At 28.1% G+C, this 11,703-nt stretch overlaps 1 protein-coding gene across 1 annotated transcript; it reads left to right on the top strand.

Annotated features, from left to right (window-relative positions):
* Positions 1-9,957: 9,957 nt before the first annotated feature.
* On the top strand, positions 9,958-11,523 carry LOC112684639 (coiled-coil domain-containing protein 43). Its single transcript, XM_025556255.1, has 5 exons — positions 9,958-10,198; positions 10,257-10,419; positions 10,506-10,742; positions 10,877-11,025; positions 11,445-11,523. Exons 2-5 carry the CDS (start codon positions 10,258-10,260, stop codon positions 11,521-11,523), a joined length of 627 nt encoding a protein of 208 aa, XP_025412040.1. The 5' UTR covers positions 9,958-10,198; position 10,257.
* Positions 11,524-11,703: the final 180 nt, after the last annotated feature.

The raw sequence follows: 11,703 nt of genomic DNA, 5'->3' as shown, positions 1-11,703 counted from the left end.
GCATTTTCTTTTTAATTTCAGTATATTAGTGTATTATTTAGTTCAGAGGTTCCCAACCAGGATGCCACGGCACCCTAGGGTGCCGCAAAAATATTTAAAATATATATATTTTTTTAAACGCCTTCATGGAAAATATAGCACTGTAAGTAATAGACTATACTCTATGTCTATAGTATAAAACCTATTGTGTATAACTAATTAGGTATATACAATATAATTTAATGTATTAATTATATGACACGTATAATTTTTACATAGTAATACTGAGATGTTCAATCTATTTTAATTTGCATACTGTTTTGATTGCTATTGATTTGATGTGAACTGTTTTAAAGTTATTTACGGTGAAATACTTGTAACTTTATCTTATCTTTATTTTTTATAAATGCTAAATAAAACCGAAGTTACAAAATATAAATTTAAACATATGATATATTACTATTACGTATTCAGTATAAACTATAGAGTATAGAGCATAGGCTATAGAGCATAGGCTATAGGGTGCATCCAAATTTTTAGAAAATAATAAAGGTGTCGTGAGTCAAAAAAGGTTGGGAACCTCTGATTTAGTGTATTCTATTCTGTAGTATTAGTGTATATAGAATCTATATTATAGATCTTAAATCGTGTTAGTGAATACTGAGAATAGCAATAAGGTAACAGCAATCACTTATTAGTTATTTGTAAATACGTACGGTTAAATAAAATAAATATACCAATTTATATGGAATAGTTTTATAAATGTTAAAAATGTTGAAAGTTTGGTTTTTAAATATTTTACTGAACTATTCATATATTATTTTACTTCTATCGAACTATTACATTAGTACATACTATTCATATTATACAATAAATACGATGTTTTAAATTTTTATTTTTTAATATTTAATTTACAATTTATTCAAGATCACTTAAATAAAAAAAAATTATTTTAATATTGTTGTGTATATATTTATTTTTATAAAACTTAAATTAAAATATAGATTTGGTTTAGTATTTAGGTTTATAGTTATTTTATAGTTTTGTGTAATAAATGGGTAGACAACCTGACTATTGTTATAGATAGGTATAATTGAAACTCATTTCTATTGATATTTATATTAAGTGGGCTATTATTATATCCAGTTTCCCGGTAGGAAAAATGGACCCAGTACGTACCTAATTATCATCAATTTATAAATATATTATTGTATAAATCGATAATTTATATAGATTGTATTGACTCGATTAATGGACATTTTTTAATGGCAATTCGAGTGTCCTCTGTATTTATAACAGGGGTGGGCAACTGGTGGCCCGTAGGCCGTATCCGGCCCGCGAGCTTTTTTTATTTGGCCCGTACTATATTTTAAATTTACATTATACAATTTTAAAGTTTATCGTCTATACTCTGACTTATAGAAATAATAATTGTTATTTAGTATTAAACATCGTTAAATGTCTAAATGTTATATGTATATATAAATATAGCTTTCAACCATAGCTGTTCGTACCGAACTATAGTTCGGTACGAACAGCTATGGTTAAAGAAAGAAACTGATATAGTTAAATATATTTAACTATATCAGTTTCTTCGTATTATTCGTATCGTGCTGTCGTGTGTGTTGAATTTATTATTCCCGTGTATATAAATGCTCATTAAACTTCATATTTTGAATGTCCTTTTTTTTCTATACTCTGGCCCGCTAGATTTTAATTTTCTAAAAATTGGCCCTCTAGTAACTTTGAGTTGCCCATCCCTGATTTATAATATTATTATTATTTTAAACGCCATTTATGAATTAACACTACCTTACGCGTATGGATCCAATATATAATCACATTTGCTTTTTAGTATCATACTATAAACACCTAGTCTTAAAGCACAATTTTACTCAATGGTATGTTCATTGAATTCGGATATAGATGTACAATTAATTAATTTCAAAATTCTAAGTGGAAATATAATTTTACTACAGCAACTAAAGCAACTATTTTATAGACTAGTATTTTCATATAAATAATACAGTAGTCCATTTAAATTAGATATACCTTACACACGCTATGCAATGCACATAATATTATGTATACTTAAGGTCCATCAGTTTAAATAGTTGTTATCTACTGTAATATTACTTATTTAATCATCGGTTACTTGTTAAGATTAATAACCCGGTAAAGGTTAACAAGTTCAGAGATATTAAGACAACATATTATGCTTAAGAAAGTTAATGAAACAAATGCAGTCTAGGTAGTTTTGAACATTTATTAATGAAACATTTGAATATCGTTTGTTGTACACATGGCCTATATTCTTCAACTTGAGAACTCAAAATACTAAGGGTAGACATTTTTAATATAAAATATAACCGTATTATTATTTAGTTATTTTATAAAATGAATGCTACTATACCTAATAATTTATACATTACTATACACTACACATGAGACGTAAAACTTGAATGTAACATTATTTTATTTTGTTTCAAATTTTTAATGATACCTACATGAAACAATAATATTTAATTTTCACACCTTTGAAACGTAGTTTAATTGATTCATTTTGAACATCTGACTTTATAAATACACAATACGAATATTCATCAGATTTTGCATACATTCAAGGTCAAAATGTCACTTTAAAATAATTTATCGTTTAGTTGATTAGGAAAATAAGAATTCATTATGATGCCTCAAATTATAATTGTATAAGTATACCTTGAAGAAAAATTATAAAATAAAACGAAATAACTACATCATCCATATTAGGTATATTTCAGTAAATAGTTTACTGCAGTATTGAATCTATAAAATATTTTGTTAATTATGTTCGTAATAATATTATTTTTAATGAAAATATTATTACAAATTTAACACTAAGTTTCGGTCCACTTAAATAAAGGATTTAAATAAAAATTATAATTTATCAATCGATTACAAAACAATTAAACAAGACAGACAATTAACTTACACAATGAGTTTTACTGAAACTACATTTAAGTATTATACCTCTTTTAAGGCCATTTTTTGTATAATTTGTTGATGAAGAATAATTAAAAAATTGTCTAGATGTTTCTGAGAAAAATTGTTAATTATTTCATTTTAAGAACAACACTATTCAGTGGTCTTTATATCTTATAGGTTATAAATTATTATATAATGCACATTTTATTTTCATGCCGTAAAAACATATAATGATTTGATAATTAATCATCAACGGTATAATAAGTCTGTATAACTAAGTTAGGTAATTTCAGTCATAGTTTTTTCATTAAGCATATAAAAAATGGATCATTCATATTGCTGCTATCTAATTGTAAATTTCTGCCTCTTTGAGTTGACTCTGCCACTAAATTACTCAATAATTTTTTCAACATTTATTCGGTACATCTTTTCTATATTTAAAATAGCTATGTAGTTAGTGTTTCTTGACCAACAATATTTCTAATGAATGTCTCGAGACAACGTAAAGATAAAAGAGAATGCTTACTAGAAGCAGAACTAATGGGAACCGATAATATATTTTAAAAATCTTATAAATACTTTCAAATGAATTCATTAAGTCCTTGGACAAAAAAAGATTTAAATAATTTTCAATATCTTCAGGAATGATACTTGATAAATACATTTTACCAAATAACTCTGCTTTAAAATTATATATTATAATAGTAAATGTGTTACTAACTTTCAAGATATTTTGATTGGAGCAGTTTTTGTTACTGAAACAACTTTAAAGGGCATTAAGTGTTTTGATATTGGTTTCCTCAAATTTGGTTTTTATGTAACTGATTATAATATCTGTAATGGGAAAATAAATATAAACTTTGAATTAAGATGGTATTATTATTTATTGTTATAACTTTACCAATTTAGAGGGAATTTTTCTTTTTTTAAGAATATCTGGCTATCAAATATCCTCATTGGTAGCAAACTGTTCAGTTTCAGTATAAAAACAATAATTTATAATCAATATTATATTAGATAAGCTAAAATAGAAAATTAAGATTTAAAAAAAAGTTGTATAGTAATAGCTATAGCTGTTTTTGTACTTATTTTATAAGATGGTAAGTTAAATAACAGAGGGGGAATTCCCCTCCTAATTTATTCAAGGGGGGCTATAACCTTCCTACCCAAGCTTACGCCTAATTCTGTATTATACTCACTATAGTCAGTACCGGATTTAATTCTTAGAGGCCAGGGCACAATTACTATACGGAAGATAAAAAGACATAAAAATGACATAAATCTTATTTATTTCTTCGAAACGTGAAAAATGAAATAATAACAATATAAATGAGTTAAAAATTAATAAATATTTAATGATTGTCTAAATCCAATCTAATGAACAATTTTATCATTTTGATTAAGATTCGTGAGATTTGTTGTCGAATATTATTCAATATTTGAAAATAAAACATTTTTGTTACATTAATCAATCATAATATATAGTGTTATGTGAAATCAAAAAATAATGTAGCGCCTGCGTCCGAGGTCTTTAAACAATCTATATCTTAAGTTCTTGTCATATTGTGCCATGGCTAAATTCTACATTGAGTATAATTCTAAAATAATGTCCAATAGGAAAAAAAATTTTAATTGGGTACGCGATGGAAAATAATTTAATTCTATACATTCTAATTTTAAATTTAATTCAATAATTTAAATAATATTATAATGACTTTACTATAGTTGTATTTTATAGTGCGCGACTTACCGCAAATCTTAATGACCTAAAACGGTAACTAGGTTTAGTGTGTTTGGTGTGTGACCTACCTACGGCAGTGTGCTGTACAGTACATTGTATAGTTATGGCTATCCGCAATCAGTTTTAAAACACTATCGTAACGTTCACCAAAAATACGAATAATATAACTAATTTTCGATCATTCTACTTAGAAATTGATGAAATATCACTAAGTAGTATTAAAATGGTACCATATGGTAATAAGGCATGGGAAAATATATTGATAAAATACGTAAAATACTTTTGGTTAAGGCTAAATTAGTTTTTAAATATGTACATGGTTATTGATGTACGTAGATTACGTAGATTTCTTGAAGATTATAATTTATAAATATTCGTGTTCGAGAACCGTAACTAATTTTTGAATGGCCAATTACTGCCGTAATATTCGCAGTGTAAGTGCTTGTAATGGAAAGTCGAAACTGTAATTCCTACCTAAACAATTTTAATTGTACTTAATTGCATAATTAGATATAACCATATTATATAGGTAGTCCATGTTATTAAATATTAACTGAGTTGACTACCTCAAGCGCAAAAAAAACCAATATTTTTGAGGATGCACAAATCATGAATAACTCATTAACCCACAGGGGCTTTGCCCTCACCACTATCCACCCTTCACTGTATATTTTATAATAACAATTCTGGAGTACACTTAAGCTTGTCCACTATTCACCCCCTTCCTTTTGCGCCAATGCTAACTTCCAACACATTGTTAACAGTTATTCAACTAGTTGATATGCATATACGTATAGTGTTTAGTTGATAATTTTTTAAGTTTAAATTTATAAATGAAACATACATTCTACAGTACTATTCAACACCTGCAGACCGATGTCCGTTAACCACATCTGTATCACTCCAGTAATCCTAAAAACATTTGAGTAAGTACTAATAGCTTTTATAAATAATAAGAAAACAATAAGAATAAAATAATCGTTTGAGCTTATCAAGTTTACTTTTATCTCGTTCATTATTTACGGTTTATTTGTATGCCCATGATGTCATAATGTTACATAATTTAATAACCCGAAGTAATACCATTGATTATAAATACATAAATATTATAAATTTTGATACCTATTGTTTTTCAATAAACGAACGCATTACAAACTATTAGGTATTCAATTACATTTTGACTGTAGATCCACTGGCGTTTGTATCATCCCATCTCTAGGTCACGGTGGTCATGAAAGACCGCAAGCAGGTCACACGCTACTTATGATAATATACTTATAATACTTACTTACATGGTAAATTATGATGATACTATGTAATAACATTAGAACGCTCAGCACGCATAATCTTGTAACATATCTCAGTACATTTACTTGTTATCCAAAATGGAGGTAAGTTTTAAAATATGGCTTTAAATTTTAGCCACGCATCTCTGTTATGCGTTTTTGTTTCATGCAAGTCATGCAAGATATCCACCATAGGCGTAGGGTGATCAAATATATTTGGGGGGGGGGCTGCAAAAACAACAATAATAATAATAATAAAAAAAAAAAAAAACTTAACTAAATGAAAATAAGACTACTCGGCGAAATGAGCAAAAATAATACAAATAATTCTGTGGGGCTAATATTCGCACTGAAGGCTAATCCCCCCAAGTCCCCCCTAGATACACCTATGGTACCTACATTAAACATGGATGATATTTAATTTTTTTCGTTAAGATTTCCGTTTTAGTTTTAAATGCAGAGAATCGCATTAATAAACACTATCAAAGCAGATGATCCTTTCCAATTATTTCAATCGGAAATAAATGACTACATAAACGAAAATCCTATGGGGATCAAGTGACCCACCAAGACGATACTTCATGTACGTGCATGTTACACGAAGCGGAATTCTATGTCATGTATACATTTATACACAATAATGATAATATCAATGTGATATGTGATGAACAGTAGTTAAAGTGATAAAAATCTTGAGGTGAAACTATAATCACTAAAATTGAGGAGCGTTTCCTTATCAAAGTCCAAGACTTACTAAACTATTTTATGTAGCCCATGAGGCCAGACCTCTATCATTTTTTCTTTTACACACATTTATTTATAAAAAGTTTTTAGGGCGTAAAAACTAAAAACAAATTTCTCCCCTCCAAAAAAAAAAAAAAAAAAATACTACAACATATTATGCCTGATCAGTAAAAATAAATTGCAATATATGGTCTAAGATGTTTACAAACATGAATCTAAAATGTTTAAGTTGTTTTAATTTTTCAGTCACTGGATTTATAGAAAAATTGTATTTTACATATTTTAGCATATTTTGGGGATTAGATCTATTTTTCGTATTTTAAAATATGTTGTTTTCTGTAAAAAAGATACATAGTCAAATTAAATTACTGTTAAATTAAACCACGATCTTAGAATATTATCTTTTATCTATTTCTTACATATCGCAATCATTATGAATATTTATTCTTCCAAGTCTAAATTTTTCCATTTGTTGAAATTTATTAATCAATAATACATTTCATATAATATTATATTTTGTACTTTATGTGATAATTACTAACGCCATTTAGTGTCCTCCTGGATTTTGGAGACTTAAATTAAAGGAGACGCATTATCTTTTTTAACAAAACATTCTAAATATAGGTTCTTCTACTTTTAATAATACTAGTAAATATCTACTAACTAGTGTTAAATGTCAGTAGAAGTAGTTAAAAGATTAATATTTAATTCAACGTGTTGGGATTTACAACAACGTTTAACCAGAATAGCAAACAATTAATAGTATCAAATAATTTTAAATTCAAATTTAAATAAAAAATAAGTGGTAATAAAACGTGGAGTACACAAGATGCCACATAATATAATTATTTAAACGATATAGGTATGTACATAGGTGCACATAGGTACATATTACATACTATATAGTACCTATACGAGTGTAATATCATAGGTATATAAAACGAATTGCTGCAGCTTATATCTTATCGGTTTTGTGGCAGATTGTATAATGTTAATTTTTTTTCTTGCCGCAGTTTACATACAGCCAAAATCTTATCCACGTTGTTCACGAACGAGTATCGCAAACCAGTGACGGATTTATATACGATGTGCCTGTTTAAGTCATTTAAGTGGGTGGGGCACAAAAAATAATTCTTGTGTTAGGCACCGAAGGAGCTAAAGCCTGCCCTATCATGGACGTTATAATGTTAACAACATGTCTTGTATTTTTGACGAATACCGACACGATTGCAAGCAATGAGGCATTTAGGAGAGTGCGTTTGGAACAAACGTTGTTGAGACTAAAAATCGTAAAAAAGTTCAAAAGTATCGTCGGAAACGTAATAGATACATAATAAAAAAAAATTGGACAGTTTCTATGTGTTTAATTTTACAATTTTATTCGATTCGATTTGTACAAAAAGTATTTAGTGTCGGATCGGGTTACTGTTCATTTAAAACATTCGTATCGCGTACAGATATACTAACAGCGCCGGTGTAAATGCAGGGCGGAAGGGGCAGCTGCCCAGGGCTCCATAATTTTAGGGACATTCGCTTTTCATAAGATTTAATAAATTGTTAGCCTATAATTTAATTTTTAAAATTAAATAAAAAGTGCTAACAGTCATGTGAAAATGTGTACGGGGTATTTTATTCTTTAACTTCAATTCTATGTTTAGTAGGTACTTATAATTTAGTACAAATAGTATAATAATAATAATAAATGAACAAACGATAATACGCTGTTGACGCTTAGATGATAAAATATAAAATCCACGCTAAGGAAGAATATTTTTACATAAATTATGCGAAATAGAAAAATATGCCGTACGAGTACTAGGGTGTTCAAGGAATATTTGTTTAGTTTCGCGACAAAAAGTTTCCCGTGAAAAAATCTGCTCCGAGTCCCGCAACACGTCCCGCCACTTTGTACAACTATATTCAATGGTATTTTTTTATGCCTATTCGGCTGCATAATAGTAAATCAATTGAGGCCTACGTTTTTGCGTATGGTTACAGATGTGACGATTGACACGTATCAACTCGTTCGCATAGCCCTTCGGGAGTGGGCACCTCAAGACTTGCATCGATTTACTCCTACAACACGGATAATTGTATTTTTTCACCACAAGCAGTGGTGTATCAAAAGAGTTGTTTAGGGGTTATTATATCCTCCTCCCAAAATGTCTTCGAAATAAAAAAATAAAATCACTAATAACTCGAAAAAAAGTACAAAGTGTTATTACACTTTACATTTTACACAAATAATAAAAATCAATAACATTTAAGTCCAATGTAGTGTGAATATAATAATAGCTCTGTGGCAGTGCTACTGTGCAAACATCTATTATATGATTGGATAACAATACACCTCAAGTGCATCGAGTCAACTTATAACTGCAATAAAACAATTTTATTTTCAAACCACCTTAGCTATATTAGTAAAAATATTAATTTTCCCAATGACAGATTCCTTCGAACAGAATGTCTGGACTTCGAGACTGCAATAGAAACTGTATCCACTGTTCAAAAAATCATTCAAGGTATTCGAGAAAATTGTGTTATGAAATTTGAGAAATTATATTCCAATGTAGAATCTCTGAGTGAAAATTGTATATTCCTACAAGCTCGAAACGAAAAAATAAACATCTAACACGTAATTGTAATACATATTATTTTTAAATGTATTTAATTTTTACTTTTTTTTTTTATTTAAACTACATTATTTTAAAAATTAATACATAATTATAATATTTGCACTTTTTTTTTTTAATGAATTAATGGTTAAAAACATATTAAAAAAATTTAATCGGCAAAAGTCGTTTAAATGGTTCGACTTTATTAAATATACGTCGTGTAATCAACAAAAATGTATGATGTCATCGATGAGTTGATGAATACATCAAATAGAAAAATAAACATTGGTTTATAAATAAGTTCTATAGGTATTCAAAATGACTATTTATTAGATTAGCACACAAGTGTTACTGACTTGGTACTATTAAATTACAAACATTTATTTATTTTCTCAAATTTTTAAAATACACAAAAAGAAAGATAAAATAATAATAATAATAATAATAATAGTAAATAATTAATAGACACAAAGGTTTCTCTAAACCATGTTTAAAATGTGTTGGCAGTTGAATTGGGTTTCCGGAATAATAATATCTACTCGTTTGACGGGTAAGATCGAGCGGCTCGTTAAGTGTCACTTCGGCTGAGCACTGTAATTTGATAGCGCATAAACAACAATGCATGATAACAGCTGAACCGTGATAACTGATAACGGCAACGAGTTCGGCAAAATTTCCGCTCGTTTGAATGCAGACGGTACGGACATTAGAACGCGTTCGATGGAGATATTGGTTGACGGACTTCGACGTACGGGTGATTTCTTCAAAAGTTCTGCATCGGAAAGCCACCGTTACGTGCTGAACTGGTAGGAGACCACCGCCGTTGGCTACGCACAGACACCGTCACACATATAGGCAAAAACGTTCATGTAAACATTCCGTTTGTTCAGTCTCCGTTACTAGTATTTTAATGTTTTATACCATTAGCATGTCAGCCTCCGCTCCGAAAACTGCATGGTTGTCGTCCAAACTAAAACAGTTTGCGTTGGACGAAGAGATCTACTTGAATTACATTGAGAGCGTGTTGGACGGCGAAGAAGATCGTTGTGAAAAGATTAGTGCTCTTGAGGCGATTCTCGGTGAAGTATTGGTTAGTGTTATATTTATTATTATAAGTCAATGTCAGAATGTTTTACATATTTTATTTTTATTTTATTTTTTTTGTTTCATCTGTAGAGCGAGAACGAAGCAAAAATGCAATGCATTGAAATAATTAACATGTATGACACTAATGATGTAAATGACCACGATGAAGTTAAAAAAGCAGTTGAAGACACTGAAGAGATTTTAGTTAAAATGCTAGAAAATAATATTAGGACAGTGGTACCTAATAAAGTTAATAGACAGAATTCAGATGAAGACAATTCAGATTTAATGAAAATAAGAAAAAACATTTTATCTCAATACGCACAAGTATGATAATATACAAATAATTTGCATAATACTACTATATTATAGATTTCATGAGTTCAATTTGAAAATTAATTTTTTGATTTTTATTTTATTTAATCAAATGACTTGTTAACATTTAGTTTCTATATCTATAGAAAGAAGCAAATTCAGAAGAAGAAGAATGTAGCGATTTAGATATAGAACACAATACCAATGCCAGTTCTGTATTAGCATTAAAAAAAGAACAAAGAGAAAGAGCTAAAGAAGAAAGTTTGCGAAAAAAAGAAAAAGATAAGGAAGACCGGTAATATTTCATTAACATTTTTAATAGTGAAAATATAATAGTATTGTTTCTGTTACAAAAAATCGATATTAATAGTAGTATATAAATTGAAAAACAAAAATTACCAATAATGCATCATAATTTAAACAAATAGTATAGTTGATACATAAATAAAAAAATAAAAGGCTCACCAATTTGGAATGTAGATAAAGTTAATACCAGTATTGAACAAAATTATTGGTTTTGTATAACATTTTTTATATTGATGTTTTAACTGTTGTACATTATATGTGACAACACAAAATAGAAATATATATATATATATATATAGAATTTTTATTAAAGATTAAATAATGTTGTATGGTAGTATTAAGTAGTTTTATTTCAAAATTAACTATTATTTATATTAATTTTAATAGTATTTTTATTTAATTTCACAGAGAAAAACAAAAACAATTAGCGCAAGAAAAGAAAGATGCTAAAAAGAAGAAAGCTCAAAAAGTGGAAAGGAAACGTTGAGATAATAGAAAATAAATAAAAATAAGATTTCAATTTTGTGTTTATTAACAATATATTTAGATTACTTTTGTGACCAATGTAAGCAATAAATACATTCTTACATAGTTCCATAAGTTTGGATTTTATTTGTAACCATAAGTGTTTTTTGTTTTAAAAACAACATTTTTACAACATAAAGGC

The sequence above is a fragment of the Sipha flava genome, unplaced genomic scaffold (genome assembly GCF_003268045.1).
Source record: "Sipha flava isolate LNK unplaced genomic scaffold, YSA_version1 253_pilon_pilon, whole genome shotgun sequence".
Lineage (NCBI taxonomy): Eukaryota > Metazoa > Arthropoda > Insecta > Hemiptera > Aphididae > Sipha > Sipha flava.
This window is presented reverse-complemented; position numbering and strand designations above follow the sequence as displayed.

Excerpts from the sequence above, each read along its gene's own strand:
- LOC112684639 (XM_025556255.1), top strand. The coding sequence starts at position 10,258 with ATGTCAGCCTCCGCTCCGAAAACTGCATGGTTGTCGTCCAAACTAAAA. Across the intron at positions 10,420-10,505 it reads CGATTCTCGGTGAAGTATTG|AGCGAGAACGAAGCAAAAAT; the intron begins GTTAGTGTTATA and ends TTTCATCTGTAG. Across the intron at positions 11,026-11,444 it reads GAAAAAGATAAGGAAGACCG|AGAAAAACAAAAACAATTAG; the intron begins GTAATATTTCAT and ends TTAATTTCACAG.